This window comes from Falco biarmicus, chromosome 6 (assembly GCF_023638135.1).
Source record: "Falco biarmicus isolate bFalBia1 chromosome 6, bFalBia1.pri, whole genome shotgun sequence".
Classification (NCBI taxonomy): domain Eukaryota; kingdom Metazoa; phylum Chordata; class Aves; order Falconiformes; family Falconidae; genus Falco; species Falco biarmicus.
The window spans coordinates 55458853-55483180 of record NC_079293.1 but is presented as its reverse complement, the minus strand read 5'-3'; the positions used below and the strand labels follow the sequence as shown (position 1 = coordinate 55483180).

At 36.8% G+C, this 24328-nt stretch overlaps 1 protein-coding gene across 21 annotated transcripts in view; it reads right to left on the bottom strand.

The window, feature by feature from the left end:
* Positions 1–24328, bottom strand: part of EPB41L2 (erythrocyte membrane protein band 4.1 like 2) — a 123750-nt gene that overhangs the window by 42181 nt on the left and 57241 nt on the right. For all 21 annotated transcript variants that reach the window (XM_056342723.1, XM_056342739.1, XM_056342729.1 and 18 more), the window contains exons 5-6: positions 11502–11606; positions 4922–4964 (exon numbers count right to left, since the gene is read on the bottom strand). In XM_056342723.1, coding sequence (XP_056198698.1) covers positions 4922–4964; positions 11502–11606 — 148 coding nt within the window. The remainder of the gene's footprint in view (positions 1–4921; positions 4965–11501; positions 11607–24328) is intronic.

Sequence of the window (24328 nt, the reverse complement as noted above, 5' to 3'; positions counted from 1 at the left end):
GAATGTCGACTAGCAGGTATATTACAGTGTGCACAGTCTATATACTTCTCGCTGCAGCATACTGTTTATAGCTGCATAACAGAGGCATACAAACATAACTGTCTTCACACAATAATGCACACTATTACTGGTGCTTTAAACTGGTGGTCAAGACAAAAAAAACCCAGTAAATCTGATATTTAAAATTATATTTAACATTCTGTCCCTGATAAGGCTCTCTGTTTCGATGCTTAATAATATGGGCTACAGAAATGTCAAAATTTTTTCTAGCCAGCTTGTTACCTCAAAAATGCTTTTGTGGAAACTTTAAGCACATTCTTAGAAAAAAAGAATGCAATGTAGCCAACCAGCTAACAGCATACAATTAACATGATTCATCCCATTTAAACTGGGAAATCAGTGAGGGTTTTTTTTCCAGTAACTGCTTTTTCTGGCTTTCACTCATGAGATCTTTTGTGTCTTAGCTAGGATTTTTATGGCACTGTGTGACAAGGACAGTTACACTAGTCACAGGTAGATGTAAAAGAGCCCCATAAAATTAAGAAAATTGCTTCTATAATTTTTCTTAAATTATTGTCAGGAAAATCAAAGAAATAAGGAAGATCTATATCCAGTCCACATTTTCAAAAATGCATAAAAAGCAGACTATAGACAGTCCTGGCTGGACTGACAAGATTCAGCTCACAAACTCAGGCATCTCCAAACTGTAAAATCATTCCTCATAATTAGTAGACATACAGAAGCAGTCCTGCAGGATAACTCTTCCCTTGTCACAGGTACTTAGCTCTCTTCACCAAGTACAAGCTCAACTTTAGTGTGATTAGTTTAGACCAAAATTAGCTACAGCCTTTACAGATATATGGTTATTTACATAAAGTGACCCCCATATTTTGATGCCTGAGCATAATTTTGTTAGCATTAATATCAGACAGCCAGAACTGTACATTCAAAATGCAAGCTTTTTCATAAATTAATTCTAACCTTCCTTAGCACTTTAAATACAAACTTTGGATTGCTCAAATATTTTAGAACGCTGTGCTGTAAAATTCTCACAGAACTATATTTGTGTATTTATCATATTTTTGTCTACTGTGTAATTGGAAAATATACCTATTTAACCATATAACTATTCTTCTGTATCATCCTCTTTCCTGAGCAGTTTAGGCTGTGTTGCAGAATATCCCACAGAACCAAGAATGTAAAAAACTCCATTTCAACTACATGACATTCCTAGAACTACTTTAATTGCTAGCTAAATATGCCTCAAAGACTAGGCTAGTATTGGATTTGGCTGTTTCTGAATTCCCCAATCTGAATGAGTGGATGCCCATTAACATAAGGATACTGAGAACAGTCTTCAGCATGAATAAGAATAAAGGTTTAAACTTACAGCCCAAGATTTATCACCTGCTACCTTACCTATTGTACAATTTCATCTGTTCTAATGCACTTCCATAGAATTACAGATGATTTCCCTCAAACCCCTCAATAGTTAATGTCTTCTGTCCTCAGTCCTTCAGATACTCATTCCTTTCTAAAAAGAAAACAACTTTTCTAGCACCATAACCATTAACTCCTTTCAGCCCTAGACTGCTGAGATTTAATTATATGCATGACACCACTGACACCCTTCAGAGCCAATGGAAGGAAAAGGACGTTTGGTTTGGTTTCCCTCTCAGGCACCTGTTTCAGAATGCACTCACTCACCTCCTGAAAGTGCTGGTTCCTTCAAAAAAGAAGTGCATTTACTTTAGGTGGACACAGTAAACCTAAATTAGATCAGATTAGTCATATCTTGGATATAGGGATGAGTTTCTAGAATCTCTCTGGCTAAATAAGAATTCTCTTGACAAAAGACAGTAACACAATTTACAGCTAATTTCAAGAACAAAACCAGTTAAATGTATCCTTTATCAGGTGAGAATGCACAAAAAACCCTATAGCAGTCTATTCTGCCCTCAGAATATCCAAATCCTCTCCATGTCTTATAAGACAAACAACACAGGATATGCAATGTGGAAGTATTTTTTTGCAATAAAAATACTAATTGTGCTGCAGACTAGAAATAGATTTAATTGACATAACATTGCCTTGGATTTAAACTATTCTGCACAGCATACAAACCTAATTTCTGTTAGGAAGAGAATTAATTACATCCACACTAAAACCAGGTTATATCCCAAAAATAGTTTCAGAATTTGTGTGAAGAGAAAGATAACCAGGTTTATAGCTCAGTTTCATAACCTTTCATTACAAAAACAACAAAAGCAAGTAATTAGGTTTGCCAAAACAGAGGGTTTATACATTGACATCTCTGATATTCATCCATAACTGTGAACATTTAAATTGCAGGTAAAAGGCTGATCTTCAGTTGCACTAAACCCTATGACGAAACCAGGTTGACGTAGCTTACTCATTCAATTATTTTACACTGAGAATGAGAGTTAAGAAAATACCTGTAGACAAAACTGAGTAGAATATCATGTGTTCTAGACTAACTGCATGTACATCTCATGCAGATAAATCCTCAAATTACATTTTATACAAGAGTGAACGAACGTACCCTTTGTAAAGTCTGGGATTTGACTATTCCAAGGTCAGTTGCTACTGATCGTATCATCCCAATTTTCAAACTAAAGTTCTCAATTTTGCAAATGCCTGAATCTACTAGATGTAGCAATTTTCAAGAATATAGTGACAGAAATGTAAATAACCCACCTGTCCCTGACTGAATTAATTAGAGGTTTTAACACATGCCAGTAGATGTCCAATTACAGAGTTTAAAAAAGTATTAATCTTCCTGAAGATCAGGCTGGCTGCAAGCAAACAAGGTTTTTGCCACCTTTGCAGCCCTGAGTACAGAATAATCTGTGGATCATGTTCGTTAGCCAAAGTAACATCCGTAATTGCTGGCATCCAACATAACTGCCCTGCCAAAAGCCAACCTGAACAAATAAGAGATCACACAGAAGGCCTGAGGACCCTGATTTAGCAACAGCCAGCCTGATGCAGAACACAGCTTGGGGGAAACTACAGGATTCTCACTTTATCTTCCCCACTCACAGGTGGTACATACACGCCCAATGTTTAGAGTATTGGTATTGCTCACATGTAAGGGAGAGACAGAGATTGTTATACATATTAACTTGCAACTGACATTCTGAACTCCACTTCCAAATTTGTCACTTTTGTGTGTTCAGACGAACGTATTTGTCCAGATATGCCTATCTAGCATGCTAGTGCTTCATTTTGTGCTGTACAAGAGAAAAAGAAATTTTCTTCATTTTGAATGTTCAAATGGACCAGTAGGTTTTACAGATACCTTAAATTTATTATAATTTACTATTTTTGTACACAAGATTTCCACTCTTGATTCAAAATATATTTAGAACAAAGAAAAGCCTCATTACTTGATACTTATGTAGCCAGGGGATAAAATCTGTCTTTGCATTAAGACAGTAAAAATAAGTATCAATGTCCTCAATCTTTTGTCAAATATTAAAACCAAACAGCCCTTAGCCCACATATTTGGACAACTAATAGGTTTTTACTGAAGACCTGAAAAATAAGAAGTTACAATACCAGTAACTTTTCCTTTAATTAAAAGGATGGCCTCTAATTGCATAAGTATATTAGTATATTCGCCATTTTAATAGCTCTAGTTTGCTTATACAAGAGCATGTGAGACAAAAAAAAAAGTTTCCAAGGAAGTTTCTGTGACTGTCATTTCTTTACTGAAAATATAAACCACACTTTCTTAGTAAGAGATCTCATCAATTGGGAAAGGTCTAAAGAAAACTAACTTAACACCACTATGATTTCTGGAAAATGTGAGTATTGCCTTAAAAAAGGGAAGTTAATAGTAAAGAAACGACCCATTTATCATTGTAAATAACACACTGCTGTTGTTAATTACAAGTTAGAATCAGTTTCTTAAATAACTTAAATTCCTGTTGTGCTGGAAGTGTAGACATGTAGATCTTACTTTCATCATCTCCTCCCCGCTTGTATTTCCTATCAGGTGCTACCAAAAGAAGGTTTCCATCAAAAACAAAACAACAACAAAAAAACCCTGCATTGGCCACATATAAGTAAAGCAATGACAAGAATTTCAGGAAAGGTGAGGGCTGTCTAGCACTTCTTAGTGGTTACTTATTTTGCGTCACGTAGACTCAGGACAAGTATCTTCTAAATTTACTCTCCATTCACTCCCCTATCTGCTACAAAAGCTACCTGGCAAGTGAAGAGTTTTGGCAAGTTTTATGCAAACAGAGTAAAATAAATTATTCTGTGTATTGAGATTTTTCTCATATAATATATAAAGATTTTTCACACAGATTCAGTCTGAAAACCACTGTAGTGAGACGTTCCAAGATTATGCTCTCTATTCCATTTCCATTCTGGAAACTATGGACACATCAAAAAAAGCCAATGCTTTGATCAATCCTGATCAGTATGGAAAAATACCAATGTTCTGTATTGATTCTCTTTTTATAGTTTCATGTTCTTCAGGTGAGTTTTTGAAGTTATAAAGCCCTGTAGCAACAACCATGACCAGATGCAAGATGACATTCTCCATCCCATAACCCAAATATCAGCACAAAGTTGAAAAACATCTACTGTTTCAGGATGCAAAAAGGTCAACTATTAGTCAGATAAATCAGAGGAAAATTTTGGGGCAGCAGCCAGTATAATAATTAACTTCTACAGCACACGGCTGAGTGATTCTTTCTCCCCTTCTTGGACAGTGGACAGAAATAGAAGCTTAGCTTTCCGTTCTAAGGCTGAATATGTCTTTATCAGATACAAGTTATTTTAATGTTGTAAGTATACAATTTAGTCAACATCCAGGCTACTGAGTTTATGAAGAATATTTCTGTGAGGAAATAAAAGGAGCATAATATCTGAATACAGTACTTACTTCGAATTTGTCTCTTAATTTCCTTCGAAGAATCTAGCCAGTTCTGAAAAAAACCCACAACCAGCATTTAAAATCACTTCAGACTGAAGACGGTGAAGTAATTTCATACAATGCAGTTAAAGTTTGTATTGTTCAGACATCTGTTCCATTTTAAAATAACCCAGAGAATTCTAAGATTGAACTTGTGACTTGCTAGCAGGTCTCCCCACCCATGCACATAGATGAAACTGTGTAATGCCACTCCCTTCATGGTTGTCTTATTACTTTAGACTATTAATGCCCTGTAATTTTAAAAAGTCTTCAAGTGAAGGTGGTCTAGCAATTTACGTTTGACAAATACAATTTTCTCTTGTATTCCTCTTATTGACATAAGCAGACTTCTCAGAAATGGCTATGTAGCCTCTACATGTCTGTGCTTAAACACCCACGTAGAGCTACTTAAGGCAACGTTTCTCGTGAACTCCAGAGACTTATTATTCCCATCACTTCCCTTAAGGCATATATATTTTAGTTCTGATAACGTTCAAAGGTGCTTGGAAAAACTTAATCAATTTTCATGCTTTTTACCTGAGATTCCCCAAAGCAAAGTTCTCTATGAACATGTATTACGTTAATACTGATACGCTGGTAACATTCAAATCTAGATACTCAGCTCTATTTTAGGCAGTGCAAATAAAGTCACTTTTTCATATTCAGAAGCCTCAACATTAAATGTGCTCTATCCCCAATACCAAAAATATTTTGATATAATCTGTTCAACCTGTTAAATAGCTCATAGCATTTCAGTTACTATTGATATGTGCAATGAGACTTTTTTGTGACTGATCATCCAAAAATATAATTTCGGGAAGTGAGACTAAGAAATCAGTGATGTATATTCATCAGTAACTCAGACAATTCAGTTTACTAATGTCACCCATAGATGTTAGACTGAATGAGACACTAGCAACACAAGCCTTTTAACTGCAGTTACTGAGAATTTACTTTATACAGTGTTTGAACCTTTATTTCCCATGGCCAGACACACATACACAAGCATATCGATAGAAGAAACAGATGCACACAACCAGCCTGCCAGCAGGACCTAACACATTTCAAAGACAAAGATGTTCAAAGTAGGGAAGAATTAGCAACTGACTTGTAAGGTCAAGGACAACCTTTGTATTTCTACAAATTACTGCACCTATTAGCAGCTTTAAACTCAGAGGGGACCTCAGCGCCAGCAGAAACATTACTTAGAGACATACCTGTACCAATTTTTCTTGCCTAACCTAGGCAAGCAGTGGATATTGGGTATGATGTGACTCACCTTTCAGTCTACACTACCAAACTCCAAATGCAACAATTATTTTCCAATACCATCTCCCTCAGTCTTTATTACAGGCTTTTCCACCCAAAGTTAAATTTATTTCAAGGAGGCAAAACATGCCAGGCTGGGTCTGTATAGATTAGGAAAATGTGGAACTACATGTTTCTGCACTAGTGCAAATCCTTAATGTAGGTGACCTTTGCTGATAAAGGATGTGGCTTGTATGAATATGACCCAAAATACTAAGTTCCCTGTTGTAAAAAAACCTTGGTGCAATTTGATTTCATCACAAATGCAGGATCTGTATATGTCCTGGTTTGGGCTGGGATAGAGTTATTTTTAATTCCCAGTAGCTGGTATAGTGCTGTGTTTTGGATTTAGTATGAGAATAATGTTGATCACACACTGATGTTTTAAGTTGTTGCTAAGTAATGTTTATGCTAGGTCAAGGAGTTTTCAGTTTATTAGGCCCTGCCAGCAAAAAGGCTGGGGGGGGGCACAAGAGTTGCAAGGGGACACAGCCAGGACAGCTGACCTGAAGTAGCCAAAGCGATACTGCATACCATAGAACATCATGTTTAATATATAAACTGCAGGGATTCACCCAGGGCCTGCCGATCGCTGCTCGGGGCCTTGCTGGGCATCGGTCAGGGAGTGGTAAGCAATTGTGTTGTGCATCATTTGTTTTTTTCCCTTCCCTTTGGATTTTTATTTTTCTCTGCTTCTCCTTCCTTTTCATCATCATCATCATTATTATTATGAATGATTTTATCTCAACCCTAGAGTTCTACCTTTTTCATGATTCTCTTCCCCAGCCCACTAGGGGTGGCAGGGGAGAGTGAGCGAGTGACTGCGTGGTACTTAATTGACAGCTGAGGTTAAACCATGACAAGGTATTAGACAAATACTGCTTACAAAATAAAGGCAAAGTCCACTTTTTATCATTTTTACAGATGTAACTTAAAAAGAACAATTTCACATTTCTTGCTTTAAGGAATCTGTGATCTCTACATTTCATAGCTACTATAATTCTTCCAGAGATGTACAGTCCATAACATTGTTACGAAGGAAGAGATATAAAACACCTCTCCAAAAAATCTGTATTACCACTTATTCTGCTTAAATCAGAAATACTGTTATCTGCTGGAAGACCTTTGACATGGAAATGCCTTGGAAGACAACAGAAGTCTTCACATAATTTTGGCTCAGACTCAGGTCAGCTACAGTTATCATCCTAGGTTTTCAGTTTTGGCATGACTTCCATTCCAAAATGATACACAGCCATATTCATCCAATTACAAAGGTAACTAGAAGTAGCTTAAACTCTTAGATTTTATACAAAGTATAGTACAAAGTAAGTAAGTCTAGAATAGAGCATGGCATAACTGCAGCAGAAAACGAGGATTCTTGAGTATGTTTCTTTCAGTGCTTTATCTTCTATCACTATAAAGTAGGAGAAAAGAACTTACAGTACAGAATATGCTGCAAGATTAGAAGACTAATCCTTTCTTTAAAGAAGTTGTACAGTTCATTTTCTGATTTTCCAAACCTGGAGTAAGCTTACTGGAAGCAGACTTTGCTACCAACTTTCATTACCATTCTGTCAAATAAAATCAGATGCTTATATTCTATTTATAGGCATAATTACAGGGGTGGTTTTTTTTTTTTTTTTTGCATCTGTGCCTTTTGTTATGGATAAAGCAAACACTAATGAAAGAATCTACCCTGAAACAGACCTCAATGCAGAATAGACAGGTCTGTCTCTCAAAACAAAAGACAAAGTGTATACACGCTACTTTGCTCCAGTAGGCAGAAATCTATTTGTTTGATTTGTGAATGGTAAGGTTATAGATGAGACAAAGTAATGAATTGTCACAGAACAACAAAATGTTCTCTACCAGTACAAAAGTATTTTGTACAGATCCAGAAAAGCAGCATTTCCAGCTGGTGCCCAGAATATAAGAGCAGAAGCTTTCTAACACTTCTGCAGACCAATTACAGTGTGAATGGAGCATTCATGAACTTTTGAGGGTGTAATGCAGTGAAATCGCTAACTAAATTTTAGACTAATAAAATTAACATTTGCAAAACAAGAAGTCATTAATGAGTAATTTGACCTAAATAGCTTTAAAATGTGTATTAAAGCTAACAAAAATCAGTCTGACCTGAAGACCTAACATCTCTCACAGCTGCACAGAATACTCCTAGATAAAAGTTAATGGGACTCCTCCTCCAATGGTACCCCGATGGTGCATTAGGGAGCAGCTCTAATTCACAAGAGTGCCTGGCATTCAGTTTCCACACCCCACAGCTGCCATTGAGTTCAACAGCTGGCTCATAAATGGGTAGCTGTGATGGGTGCACAAGAATGAGAAAAACACATAATAATTCAGCATTTACTACTGACTAGTCTGGACGTCAGAGATTTATGGCATTTTAATCTGAAGAGGCAACAGTCATAACAGGAGAAAAAAGTGCATCAGAATGAACTGGTACTGAGCTAAAAAAAGAATTCAAACTTATTACAGAGGTGAACAAAAGAGAGGGAGCTTTTCCTGGGTTTAGGGCCAAGTCCCCAAGCTTTCTTTGGCAGCTATTGCTGAACACAGCTGTTCAGCACCACCCACTTCCATCTATTGATTAAATTAAAACATAACACATTAAATGTTTTCTTCTTTTTTTTTAAAGAATGAAAAAAGTTCAGACACTTTAAAGTCCTAAAACAGAAGCATTCATTAAAAACATACCACAAATATTTAACATGCTGAAGACAATTTAAATGGTCTTCATCCATGTATTAAAAAATTCCCTTTAACAACAAAAATCAGCGCTACAGTCTTACTGAGCACATTCTGTGAAGCTATATGATTTCAAACTTACCAGCACAAAAGAAAAGGCAGTTGGGGAGGGGGAAACTTTCTCAGAACACAACTAATAATTCTGCCATATTAAGACACTGCAGTAGCTACCCTTCATGTTACCAGGATAAGTTTGTAACATAACCGGTGTAAGAACTTCCAAACGTCATGTTATACAACTGCAGTAGCTTTGAATTATGTAACTTGAGTAACAATAGCAGAAAAAAAAAATAAGCAAGCCTATAGAAATATGCATGTTGCAGTACAGCCTGTCCAACCCATAAAAGACCATAAACATTTAGCCAAGTGACTAGATTCATGCCAAAGCCCACATTTCCAAATTCTTTGAAAACCTAGGTATTCTCACTCACCTAGTAATCACAACTCGGAGTTGAACCAGAGGCATAGCACCATCCATGTAATGGCACTTTGGGTACAATCTAGAGCAAATGGGCTATCCAGCCAGCAAATATCTAAAAAAAAAAACCCTCCTTCACTGTTACTCACTGGCATTCAAAATCTTGTAGTTCCTGCAGTTCACCAGAAATTAGGATTAATTCTGCAATAGGAAGCGGGAGGTAGGAAATGCAAATATGCTAGGGAAGACTCCTCTTTAAGTTTCTCCAGATAACACTGAACTTTCTTGTATGAAGATGTCAAAATCCAGCAACTGTGGTTTTTTAGCCTTCATAGAAAATTGGACCAGACCCCTCCAGAAATTTTAAAATAAAAGCCTGCTGCTGTCCATAATTCAGGTGACAAGTGATCTACTCTTCCGAATAGAGTGCTACACTTAGCCTGCCTATATAAATTATCAAACCACAGGGACGCTATTACCCAGATATTTCTCATTTAATTTTTGTAAATTCCTCATTTATGAGTGTTGCTACAGTAGCACCTCCATAGTCAATAAATAGGGAGCTCAAGGACCCATTCAGGCTGTAATGGACTTCTGGAGATAACTGGTCCAACTTTGATTCAAAGCAGAGACAGCTCTGAATTACATGAGGTTGCCCAGGTTCACATCCAGTTAAGTTTTTGTATCTCCGTGGAGAAAGATATATGAAAAAACAGATGGACTCTTTTTAAAGTATGGTGCTCTGTTCCTCCATTCACATGACTGAGGAATGCCATGAAATCCTAGTCTGACTAGAAGCACATTAAAAAAGACAAAAAAAAAAAAAAAAAAAAAAAAAAAGAAGAAGAGGACCTAAATACACCAGTCCAGACTTTCCTGCTCTACTTTCAGAAGCCAAAGACTCCCTATTCCACCTCCTAGGATCTACTCAGCTGGGCTATTTCCTGGTATAGTTCAAGCATACCAGGTCTGCTATTAGACGTTTTCTCTCTTGCCAGAGATCAGACTGCTCTTTTATGGTTATTTTGCTGTGCGTGTACAGTACAGATTTTCAATAGTGAGAAGCACAAGTAAAGGGACAACATGCAATAATAACAAATAACAATTAAGATTACAATATTACTCAGAAGATCAACTGAGATGCTCTTCATTCTTACACCAAAGAAGTTCTCATTTCTACATATGCTTTGGAAATTAAGAACAAAAATAAAATATCAAAGTAAAAATACCTCAAATCCATTTTATATATGAGGATCTTTAACACAGAGTGACTGAGCATTTTGCTTGATGCTGCACAGAAGGTCTTGCAACAAGGCAAATAACTCTAGAAAACAATTGTACTTGAATGGAAGTTGACAGAAATTCAGATTTACTGAGACCCTAAATTAGATGAGAAAGATGACAGAAAAAAAGCAAAAGCTTCTAGACTATGTATAGTACTTGTGTAATGATGTTCCCTGCTACAAATACAGAGATTTAAAAGGAACATAATTTTTTCCACTTCAATATGCAATTATTAGTCTGGGTTTTTTATGAAGGAAAAGATGACTGCAGGTATATCTTTAGTTCATGGGCAAAGCAACAGCCAGCAGCCACCTGGTCAGCTGCCAGCAATACCCAACTGTAAATGTTTAGATGCTGGGAAAAGCTAGATTTGCTTTTGGTAATTAGTTGAATGTATGCCACTGACTGATTTAAGATTTGTCTTAGCTCAGCAGCCTAGATGTACTTGACCATCTAACATGTAAGCATGGCGTACTGTTTTACAATACTATTCTACTGTTTTACTACAAAGCCTAGTAATTAATCAGTTTTCTCAAAAATGCAGATATTTTAAATATTCCCTTACTCTAAATAAAATGGGCACTTTCTTAGGTATCAACATGTACATCAGTATCCTGCATGTTGCAAGTCTACAGCAGACTAAAATTGACGTTTTGCAAGTTTCCTCAAATGTTTGTAATGGTATACATCTAATACAATATGCCTCACTAAACTACTTATGTCAGTAGTAATATAGCAAAACAAAGAAACAAAACTTCGATACAGGTTTACCTTCTGTTCTGAATTCTCATAAAACAACAGCCCAAAATAGTCCTTTTCCAGTAAATTGAGATGTTCACACACTTTGTCAAACAGCACTTGACCTTTTGCTCTTTTCTGGGGAAAAAAAGAAAAAAGAAAAAGAAAAAAGAGAAAAGTACTATCAGTAAATTGGTAAAATCCTTAATTACAGATATGGCTATTTGATGGTATTAGTCAGGAAAATTTATAATCAATAAAATAGATTATAAATCTGTAGCTTTCTTACGATATACTGTTCACCATATATATTCATCACATATGTTCATCATAAGCTTTACATATCACTGACAAAAATAAAGACATTTCAATACTTTTCAATTCACCAAAAAAATTTACTTGGCTTCACAATGAAAATTCAGTACCTAAATTGATTTATTAAATGTTTTGCACCATGAAGTTTCACTAAATAGTTCTTAGTTTTTCTGGATCTTTACTTTTAAAATAATTGAAGACTACTTCATGCAAACCAACTTTTCCTGTATTATTATCTTCTAAAAATTAATATACTTCCTATAGTGTTAATGTCTGTTAACTTCTGCATTTCTAGCATTTTAGCACACATCTCAACGACTTATGAATCACGAGATGAACTCCCAAGAAAAATAAAGCACATTATCATCTGCAAGAGACAAACAGAACAAGCAGGCCACTACAATTCAGCAAACAGACAAGTAGAAGTAGCACACAAGTGTAAGCAGAACATAAGCAACATGTCTAGCTGTCTATACTGTAGAGGTTTTGAGGGGCAGAAAATAAGAGGGCTGCCTTCTATCTGTAGATTTACAAACTCTCTCAGTATCCAACCAGCCTTAAAGAAGTTTAATCTTCCTAAAAATAATATCTGTGGAAGTCAGTAAAAACAACATTTCACTTTTTTAATTTAAGGTTAGTTTCAATGTCATAGTCTGGTACTTTATAATAGTAATCAAAGAGTGATCATCATTTTAATACACTCTTAAAAAAGGCTGCTTCCTGTGGCTCAGTATTACTGCAGCTTAAGCAAATGGCAATTAGTCCTGAAGTTTTATCTGTTCTTGTATCTGGAACTGGGAATGTAAATAAGGGCATCCCATATCTTCCAAGCACTGGCAATAAAAGCAGGCCCAGACCCTGCTTCTGTGGACCAGGTTTTAGGGAAAAGATTTGTTGTACAGGAGATGGCAGCTGACAGGAGAGAAAGTTTTAGAGCAGACAGCTCACAAAATGTACTCGGGGTGAAGATGAGATTTTTTTTTTTTCCATAGTTAAAATCTGAACATGAATGGCATGCAGTCTCCCCGTTTTAACCAACTCCTTCATGACTGTTCTGCTATTTGTGGCATTTCTCAATGAAGCCACAACATGGCATTTTCAGAGGCCTGGCAGCTTAATGGAATTTTTGCATTTGCCTATCCTACAGATTTCAGCAGATGCCACACACCACTGCAATTCCACAAAATGCCATCAACTGCCCCTGTGTAGGCCCTTGCAACACTGCAGCCATTGTCCCCCACAGACAGTGGCAGAGCGTTCACAATATGCCCCAGCACGGCATTTGCCTGCAGCTCAGCTCCATGGCACAAAACATTAAGTCTGGGAGGGAAGGGAAGGGGGAGAAAAGAAGGTATGCACTGAGCAAACAGTGAAGGCATTGTTGGTTTATTCCCAAAGAATCCAAAGCTTTATTTATTCAAGATCCCATTGTTCAGCACACACTACAGTCCCGATGACCAGAACATTTTCAAAGAGATACACCTCTAAAATGAGCACATTTAGTAGTACAAGCATCAGAGAGGCAGTGGAACTTAGAAGTCAGGGTCACTATTGAAAAGGGGAGCTGGGAATCTCAAGTCTGTTTGGTACTTTCAAAAAATTTACTCTTCAGAAAGACAAATGAGTATTTCCCCTCAGAGTCTGAAGTAACCACTTAGTTTTCTTGACAGCCTTACCTTCAGCTTCATAAAAAATTTGGCAATATAGAGAAAAGCTAAATCAAAAGCAGAAAAAGTATAAGCAAGAGATGGTCTGAAGAATCTTAGGCTGGTTAGATGCATGTAATAGTTATCATTTTTCTCCCTAAATCATTGTGCACATCAACGATCAGACCTTGCAAAGGCAGGTTCCAGGTATACGTATTTCAGTAAAGGAAATTTACAGATTAGTGCAGAAATAATATATGCTATCATTAAATCCGTATCTGGAGTCAATTGCTAATTACACAGCTTTTTATAAAGTTCATAAACTGAAAACCAGAGTTAATATTAAGTCTTTGACATAGAGAAACATAAAGCAGCCAAACTTCCAGGAAATATGTTGCAACTGTAACAGTAAAACATTGCACAGCTTCCTCTTAGGAAGTCTTAGTGAACACAGAACTTGGATATACTACTAATCTCCGCTGTATCTTTAAAGATCTTTTTGGAAGTCTATAGCTTTTCCACATGAGGAAAAACATCCCATTGCCATGAAGGACAAGTTATGTTAGTCTACGTTCTAGACAGCAACATGAAACAAAGAAGTTACAGCATCAGAAAGTGACATTTATAGAGCTCTGCTGGGGATTCAAAAAGCATAAGCAGTCTCTCAGTATCAGCAACAGTTCTCATTTTAAAATCCGACTTGTAAAATTGAAGACTCCTAGTTCTTTAATACTGTTTCTTTACATTGTGATATAGTTTTAAAAATCTGCAAAAGTATTTAATTTCCAAAACTAAACTTTTCAAGTGCAATTTCTTTGTAATCCTTTGGGGACAGGCATTACTACACAGATTTAAATTACATGATAATTTACAAGTTTTCTGGAAAACACCATGTTCCTAGGAGAATGTCTCTAAACAAGAACTTAAGTTACACAGCGAAGACAACTACTGTGATCCAGTCATTTCAGAAGTTAGAAAGTTTTTAGTGGAAGAACAGGGGACTCTAAGAAGACAGCATCATGGTTTGCACAGTTCAACATTACTCTTTAAACGGGATTCTATTTCTTTTTCTATGAGTTGGTTGAGGTCTCAAGTGATAGTTACAACCAACATGTAAAAATATAACTGTTAACCTTATATATATGTGTGTGTGTGTCTATATACCTATACATGCATATCTATCTATACATATATATATGTATAAAGCACAGCAAACATTAGCACTGAAAACAAGGAAATCTTATTCCAGATTCTAATGCTGAAATAGCTGTAAAAGTGTAAGTCCATTTTATGCCCCACAAGAAGGCCTAGCTGTACAAAGAGGCTGAGAAGTAAGGACAGGCTAAAGCCAGTAGTTTAAAACACAACAGTACTCAGAACAGCAGTATTCTGTATAGCCCCCAAGTTATGTGTTTGGTTTGTTGTTGGTTTTTTTTAAGTGAGAACATCGAACGAACGTACATAGCGAGGGTTACTCCAGTACCAAGTCTGTGATGACACTTCATAACCACTTCACAAAACCAGGGGTAACAAGGTTTCTGCCCTTTACCTCCTTCCACACAAGAGCAGCAAAGCAGAGCAAAGCAATTGCAGTAGACGCACAGAATGGAAACTTCTGAATTAGAATAGGATATTATGGATCTGTTTGGCTATAAAAGAGTTGCCAGCTACAAATGCAATATATACACTACTGATGTTCCTCACAGCTACCAGTTCTGTTCAATATTTTTATCAATGATCTGTATGCAGGAGTTGAATGAACCATTAGCAAGTTTGCTGATGATACTAAACTGGGAGGTGCTGTTGACTCTCTCAAAGGACAAGATCTCTTGCGGACGGATCTAGATTGACTGCACCACTGAGCAATCATCAGTGGCATGAAATTTAACAAAAACAAGTGCCAGATCCTGCACCTAGGACAGAGTAATGCCAGGCACAAGTATAAATCAAGAGAGGAGAGGCTGGAGAGCAGCCCTGCAGAAAGGGAACTGGGGATGCTGGTCAACAGCAGGCTCAGTGTGAGTCAGCAGTGTGCCCTGGCACCCAAGAGGACAAACCACATCCTGGGGTGCATCAAACACATCTTAACCAGAGAGTCAAAAGAGGTGATTATCCCACTGCATTCAGCATTGACACCTCATCTTAAGTGAGTTTTGAGTCCCACAATTTAAAATGGATGTGAAGGTCCCTGAATGGTATGTACATTCAGACTATATAAATAATGGCATTTATACTATACAAATTCATTTTTTTGTGATGATGCCATAGGGGAAAGAAAGGGTTTTGATGGTTCCTTCTGTATGAACTTGGCCGAGAGATAGAGGGCATCTCTTGGACTTGAGATGACTTCACACATAAACATTACTTTCAGTGGTTTCTGTTGAATCTAGACTGATATTTTAAAAATACATCAGATTTAATGCCATCCCTATATTATTATTATTTTTTTTTAAATAAAAGATATCATACTTTAAACAGCCTCCTTAGGTTTACTCAAACACTAGTCTACACATCAGAGCAGTCAGGAAATAAAAATTTGCAAATCAAAACTCAACTACAATAAACAAATTATCAAGTTCATCCAGACTTTTCCTATTTCAGGGCAAAAAACCTGATCTAAATCGTACATTAAGCAAACATATTTTGACTTTGTACTAGTAAACTGTAAGTAACCATAATAACTTATGTCAACTCCAATATATTTCACTTGTTCATACGTGCATACAATATGGTCAGTGTTGGCATCCTTTAAATGCCTTTTGTTACAAGTATTTAATTAGACCACTAACTGAATCCAGTAAACAAACCCAATAGGATCTTCATTTGCTTCTAACTAGTAATCATTATGCAGTTAGCACTGCTTTTTGTTTGTTTAAACTGTGTTATCCCCTACGAAAACCCAGATTACCCTTAGAGAAGAAAATGTGAACAAGTCTTTATGGCAGATCCCAAATTTAATGACAAAATTTCCTCTTGACTACCTAAGAAACTACGGAAACAATAGGGGAAAAAAAACCCCAAGTTGATTTCCCCACCTGCCTCACGAAAACCAGAGGCACAGGTAGATCACCCTACAAGATAAACAACTTACACCTTCTCGCAGAGATGTCAATTATCAGGAAAGAAGCAGGTCAAAATTGTGTTATTTGCTCTGTGATAAAAAATTAAAATTGCTTGTTGAAATTAAATATCAAACATTCCAACAGTCTGCTCACTCAAGGTATTAAAACTCAACTGCCATTACATCTCATAAATGTTATACTATTGAATCACAAACCTAAGTAATTTTATCCTTTAATATGGTTCTGTCATTTCAAGTAAGCACAAAGATTCAGTCATTTACAATTTTTGGCAAATACCACTCAACACCTTGCGTCCTCACATACCTTGACAAGTCTCTCTGATACATTTACATGTTGTTACCCCATAAGTGAACTGAACTCTATTTAAAGCAATAAAAGGTAACTGAAAGTTTGTAACAGTTCACAGCTTGTGAAAGTTGTTCTAAGTCATGCTCTTCCAAAACTATTTAAATAGTTTCTTCCTCTTTCCTGCTCTCCAGGCATTCATACATTACTCTGAAGAGTCTGAGGCTATGTGGACATAATCTCTATGAGTATTTTTAAGGTTAAAATAAATTGAGTTAATTGCTCATGTTCTGTGTATGCACATATTGTGTACACATACCTCATCTTCTTTAGTATAATACTTCCCACACAATATTATTTTGTAATATATTTCAGAAGTTTCCTAGAGATAAGAAGCTTTGGACATTTTTACTTTAAAGCTATGGAACGCAGAAAATCAATCTATTTTGTTAATATGGAATCTCTGGACTTAAGGAACTTTATATATTTTGACTAAAAGTTAAAAGGGCTTAAATACAACATTTCAAAGAAGGTTATTTTGCTTCCTTACGAAACTTTCCAGGCTCCTGAAACACATACACACACACACACAAATTCGAAGAATGGCAAGTATCAAAGTTTAAAACACTACTCAAACTTGAAGTTTTTAATTCCTCAGAGCAAGTAGCCAAGATATAGAGTAATCATTTACAGACCACAAAGGCATATTTTATGAACTATCCAAGATACCAATGTAGATATGTCGATGGCAGAATTCACTACAGTTAATTCCTGGGAAAAACAAATCACTACAGTAAGATATTCAAATTACAATGAAGTGAGGCATATTTCATGTGGTAACAAGGCTTAGCTTCATTATGCTGACAGGTCATAGACTTTTCTGGGCAATAGCAGAGTACCTTAAATATATTTAACACTGGCGTTCAGACAAGCATATTTGGAGAAGCTATACTCAGGAAAAAGACTAAACCAGATCCTTCAAATTTGCCTCTACAAAAGAGAAGTAACAAAAGTACAAAGATAGATGAGAATAAAACTGAAGGAAATCATTACAAAAGAAACTGAAATACTTGTTTCAACAGCTCTGTAGAAAAAAATTATTGACTTAAAAGTTCAAACTGGCAAGTTGACACCAGTCAGAACATCTATTAAGGCAAAATATAGAGTTCTAAGGGCAAAAGAACAGACAAATTACTCTCAGAGGTGATAAATTAATTTACAAAGTAACTTTCAAAAAAGAGAAATATCTGACTTGTGCTTTATGTTGAAAGCCAAACATCAACCATGCCAGGCATGCCCTGGGCAACAGGAAAGACATGCAAAAACAAGCCAGAAGAAATAATTCCATGGTCAAACAACACTATGTTGCTTCAAAAAAAAAAAAAAGCTTAAAGTAATTAGCAATATACAAAGCATCCAAGTGGCAAAGAAACAAAAAGGGTACAAATGTACCTGTACTCCTACAGCAACATTTGATGACAAATTCTGAACTATGAGAGAACAGCATCAAATCATAGTCAGTTGCAAAGATGTCTCTATATCACAATAAAAACATGCTGATTCACCATTAGTGAACTGGTGGTTGTTTTTTTTCCCCACAAACTATTTCATATATAAGCTTGCTATCTCAACTTGTTAAAACTATTTTTCACTAACTGAGCATCTATCAGTTTTTATTCTGTGGCACTGACCAACAAACGACACAACATGTCAGAGAGAAGACACCCGCAGGAATTAACTTTCAGAAACATTTTGTCACAGAAACCAATTTCTGTTTACCCTGAAATATCTCTCAATGCATTCTGCATATCACATAAAAATATACTCTTTTTTTCAAAAAAGTGCTTTGACTCAATATAGTTTCTAAGATAATGTCTTGTTATGCAGAAGTTACATCAATTTGATTTTAACTAGACTTAAAATTGTAATAAATCCCAACTGTATTCATACAATACAGGCTAAGATTGCACATTTACCTAATCCATTCAGAAGCAACTGAAATAATTCCAGTAAGAACAAAGTGAATATCCATGCAAATTTTGTACTGATATAACTAAGTTTGTAATTGCATTGCAACTTGTGCTGGATTATCTATTTATTATTTTTTTTTGATAGTACACATATTCATCGGGGTTCCTTGTAAATATTTGTTCCCAAAATTCAACACCTTTATGAAGATTCTAGGAAGGGGGGTGCAATGTGATGTGTGTGGGAGAAGTGACAAGATATATCAAGTCCATTATGCAAAACCTACTTTACCTTTTCAGTTGACAATAATATAGAATTAAACCTTAGTTACAGGGAATAGGGATAAGAAGCCCTAGAGCACTGCTATTTTTCCTGTATAAACAGAAAAAAGTTTTACATTGGTAATTGTAACCCTGCTTTACACAGCCAACAAATATTTGCTAAAGATTATTATTTTCTCAATCTTGCCTTGAAAATTCTTTTTCCTCACTCCCTCAGTTAAAAACAAAGCCACTGCCACACACATAATCACACAGCTCTCAACTACCAAGACAAGATCTTTGAGCAACATCAGGATTATTACAAAAACCAGTGTGTGGTAACCAGGACAGAAAACAGATATCTCAACATAAAGTGACCTCAGTTATAACACAATTACAGGACTGCACATATTCATTTAAATTAATCCCTCTACCTGTCTCAGCTTCATAATAAAGAATTCAAGTGCTTAAGAGTATAGCTGAACTCAATTTCCAGCATGTTAGGATATCTAGTTGTCACATGATAAATACTAAATTTATTAAAATGTTTAGTGAAGCATGGTGAGCCCAGTCCAGGCCAACCTCTATAGAGCTTTTCCTGCTTAGTCTAAATATCAAAGATACACTTTTAAATTAAAACTAATGCCAGATGAACTTCTTTTGGTATAAACCAACTTAACCAAGAACTGAAGCCTCCTTTCCAATTATTTTATGTATTCCATGAAGGTTACTAGCATCTTATTGAATTGAAATGTCCACTTATTTTGAGTTTGAAGAAAAATCTTTCTATATCCAGTCAAATTTGTTTGAAAAATTAATCTAATTTACTTTGTACCAAACATGTCACTTTTCAAAATAAAGAACAAACCAGCTTCAACAGTTGTGGGGGAAGAAAAAAACTGTCTTTTGTAAAAGATGTTATATGAAACAAGGTTCAACTCTTTTTATATGCAAAATCCATGTTATAAAAAATAAAGTATATTGAAGTATTTCAAAGCACTGGAGCTGAAGAAATGTAGCCACAAATATGCCTAGAACTGAATTAAGATCACAAAGCAAAGAGGAATATAAGCAGGATAGAAATCTAACTACCACGTGGACAGCAGCTTAGAAAGCAGTTTCTGGTCTACTGAAATTGCATTTCTTCCTAAGCATACAGACTATTGTCAGTGGATATTCTGTTCTTTCAGGAAAACTGAAAAACAAGATGAACAGAAAAAAAAGAATGGAAATTAAAGGAAAAAACCTGTCAGAACTGTGGCACAGGAAGACAGGTAGCCCCTGAATCTATACTAAGATTACTTTTTAAAATAAAGGAAAATAGAGGGAAATAAAAAGATAGGGATCAGAGCAAACAACTGGCCTAGAACATGGAATTCACAGAGCATTAACAAAAGAGCACTGCTGTTTTAGAAGCAGTTTAATAGGGATTGCTAGGGATATTATGCCTGAACTCATCTGTACTCCCAGACAGTGCAAAGTCTCCAAGTGTAGTCTTCCAATTGTACAAGTGTTGAACAAGCCTACCATTATTCTTCATTATTTAGAGATTTATCGTCTTGCTTAAAAAAAGCTGAAGAAAAACAGGCACTTGGACAGCAGTGATAAAACTGATGAGAATTTATGGAACTGCTTTTTCCTGCAAGTGAAAAAAATGTGAGAAGTGACCATCTTGCTAAGAGGACCACATATGAAACCATTAATTTTGAGAACCTAAGAAAACATAAAAAAAAGAAAAAAGTTCCCCTTCATAGTTTAAATTAAAAAAAAAAGAAAAATATTTTATAAAGAATTATGTTGTTTCTCCATTTACACTTTCTCAGTAAACTGCAAATTATTACAACGGTATGTTTTTAAAGTAAAAACTGTAGAACACAGCTAAGTATTGCTGTCACAAGGATTAATATTTCACCAAGTGCCCAGGTCAGAATCATCATTTCATCTCAGTGATATGCCACACCACAACAGGTAATAGGTGCTAATCCTCCAACATAATAGAGACTCAATTCACCAAGACTAGGTATGGGAAGAACGGTTACCAGACTAGCTCATTCATTAGACAGCTCCTTGAAAATGTTGAGATGGTAGCATCAATGAGGGATCATTGCAATGTCTTTGGAGGCAGTTTGCATATAGGCACTGCAATTGTTATTAGTCAACTTCATGGATTTACAGCTATGCCATTGGTTTTATTCCTTTAATAAAAACTGTATGTTCATACTATCCATCCTACCATCAGTTTTTAGAGAATCATAGAATCATTTAGGTGGAAGATGACCTTTGAGATCATCAAGTCCAACCATTAACCCAGGACTGCCAAGTCCACATCTAAACCATGCCCCTAAAAGAAGCATCTACTAGTTTTTTGAACACTGCCAGGGATGGTGATTCCACCACCCCCAAGGGCAGCCCATTCAAATGTTTGACAACCCTTTCCACAAGGAAATTTCTCCTAATATCCAATCTAGACCTCCCCTGGCACAACTTGAAGCAGTTTCCTCTTGTCCTGTCACTTGTTATCTGGGAGAAGAGACCTACTCTCATCTGCTACGACCTTTCAGGTAGCTGTAGAAAGCAGTAAGATACACCCCGAGCCTCCTTTTCTCCAGACCAAACAGCCCCAGTTTCTCAGCTGCTCTTCATAAGACTTGCTCTCCAGACCCTTCACCAGCTCTGTTGCCCTTCTCTGGACACGCTCCAGCACCTCAATGTCTGTCTTGCAAAACTGAACACAGTGTTTGAGGTGTGGCCCCACTAGTCCCAAGCACAAGGGGACAAACACTTCCCTTGTCCTGCTGATCACACTGTTTCTGATACAAGCCAAGATGCTGTTGGCCTTGGCCACCTGGGCATGCTGCTGGCTCATGTTCAGACAGCTGTCAACCAGCACCCCCAGGTCTTTTTCCACTGAGCAGCTTTCCAGCCTGTAGCATGCAAAGCTGCTTTCCTCGAGCCTGTAGCATTGCATGGGGTTGTTGTGACCCAAGTGTAGGACCTGGCATTTATTTTAATTGACAGAGTATGTGTGTAATGTTCATTATATAGTCTAAATTAAATTATTAACACAGCTAACATGTTTAGAGTAATTCCTGGATTACACTCCTCCAAGGGTGAAATATATAGCAATAATTATGTAAATTAGCTGATGTTTGAAAGGACCTCTAGCGGTCACCTAGTCTATCACCCCTGCTCACAACAGGTTGAGTCAAGGCCTTGTTTAGTCAGATTTTGAATATTTCAAAGGGTGGTGACTCCACAATCTATCTAGACAATCTGTTCTGGTGTTTGATCCACCCTCAATGGATATACCCTCACACTGATGTTTCAGTGGAGTTCCCTGTATTTCAGTTTGGGCTCATCTCATTCTACCACTGAGCACCACTGAAAAGAGCCTGGCTCCATCTTCTTTACTTACGCCCCAGGCAAGTATTTGTACACAGTGCTATAATGTCCCTAAGCCGCCTCCTCTCCAGGCTGAACACCTCCACCTGTCAGTCCCTCCTCCTACATCAGGCACTTGAGACCTTTAATGAATATTGTAGTCCTTTGCTGGACTCTCTCCAGTACTTGGCAGCTGAGAACTTGACCCAGCACTCTAACTACTGAGCAGAGGGGAAGGACCATCTCTCTCGAACTGCTGCCAACATCCTACTGCAGGCCAGGTAGCTGTTGTCCTCCTTTGCTGCAAGGGCCCACTGCTGGTTCATGGTCCCCTTGTCCATTAGGACACCCCACCCCACCCCAGTTCTTTCCATGCAAAGCTGCTTTCCAGCTAACCACTCCAGCCTGTATTTCTCTTTGTGAAACTTCATGAGATTCTTGTCTGCCCAACTGTCCAGGTCCCTCTGACGTATCAGCCACTCTTCCCAGTTTCATCATCTACAAAATTGCTGAGGATGCACTTTGTGCCATCATCCAGGTAGATTGCCTTGGCATGAATGCCTTTAGTATAGCATTAGTGACCAGCCTCCAGCTACACTTCAGGCTGCTGAATGTAGCAGTTGAGCCAGTTTCTGGTCCACATCACTGTCCACTTACCTAGCCTATACATCACCTGTTGTCTAGAACAACCACGGGAAAACATCAAAAGCCTTGCTAAAGCTGAGATTACATCCACAGCTTGCCACTTATCCAGAGAGCCGGTCACCACATTACAGAAGGTACAGCTTCCCCTTTGTGAATCCATGCTGACTACTCCCCAAACACCTTGTCCTGAAGAAGTTTAGGAAGGATTATTTGTACTATAACCTTCCCAAGGATTGAGGTGAGGCAGATCAAGCTGACATTTCTCACATCTTCCTCTTGAAAACAGGAATTACATATTCCCCCATCCCTACCCGCCCCCACCCCCCCCCCCCCACGCCACCCCCCCCCAATCCCAGGAACTTCCCCTGACTTCTGGGACCTTTCAAAGATGATCAAGAACAGCCTTGCAGTAATACCAGCCAGCTCATTTAACGCTCATCAGTGCATCCCAAAAGGTCCCATGGGACTTGCATCTCTAGTTAACATGACCCTCCCTTCTTCCATTAATTGCCAAATTCCATCTTCAGGCTTTTGCCATTCACTGATAAGATGATTAAGTTGGAAAAATAAACTTTTTCTGACTAAAACAGCTTATGGACTAAGAACAGTGCAGCAATACTTTTTATCATAATTTTTTTTTTTTTTTTTTTTTTTCAGAAACAGGGCATTACTATCCAAAATTATCTATTAAGTTTCTACTGAATCTAAGGTATATAAGGGTATATAATATCTTAATTCGAAAATATGAAGTCCACTTATATTACAATTACACCAGTGTTACAAATTAATTGTATAGTATTGTATGCACTAATTGGACATAAAAGTTTCAGTATTTAGTTACTGTTGAGAATTTGATCAGCTTATACTAACTACAGCATTGACCTGCATGATGACACTGAAGCTACTGCATCATAGCTTTATCTCCTTTTATGCTATTGCCAGATATTGTCTTTATGTGGACACATGAAATAGGAACGAACAATTACAATATTTTAACACACAATAAGTTGCTGCGTCATATTTTGTTTTCTTTCACGCTCCTTTTAAGTTATGTGCATACAAATCGATGCAATTCTACAACAAAAAAGGAAAGTTATTGTAAACTCAAACAGAAACAACCCCAAGAAACAATGTATTATCTCAGATTTTATTACTGATTTATCATGAATGTTTAAGGAGGCAATTAGAAAGAGACAGGGTTCTACCAAAAGCTGTCTGTAAAATAACAGCAATGAAAACAAGTTATTTTTTATTTTTACTTCCTTATTGGCAAGTAT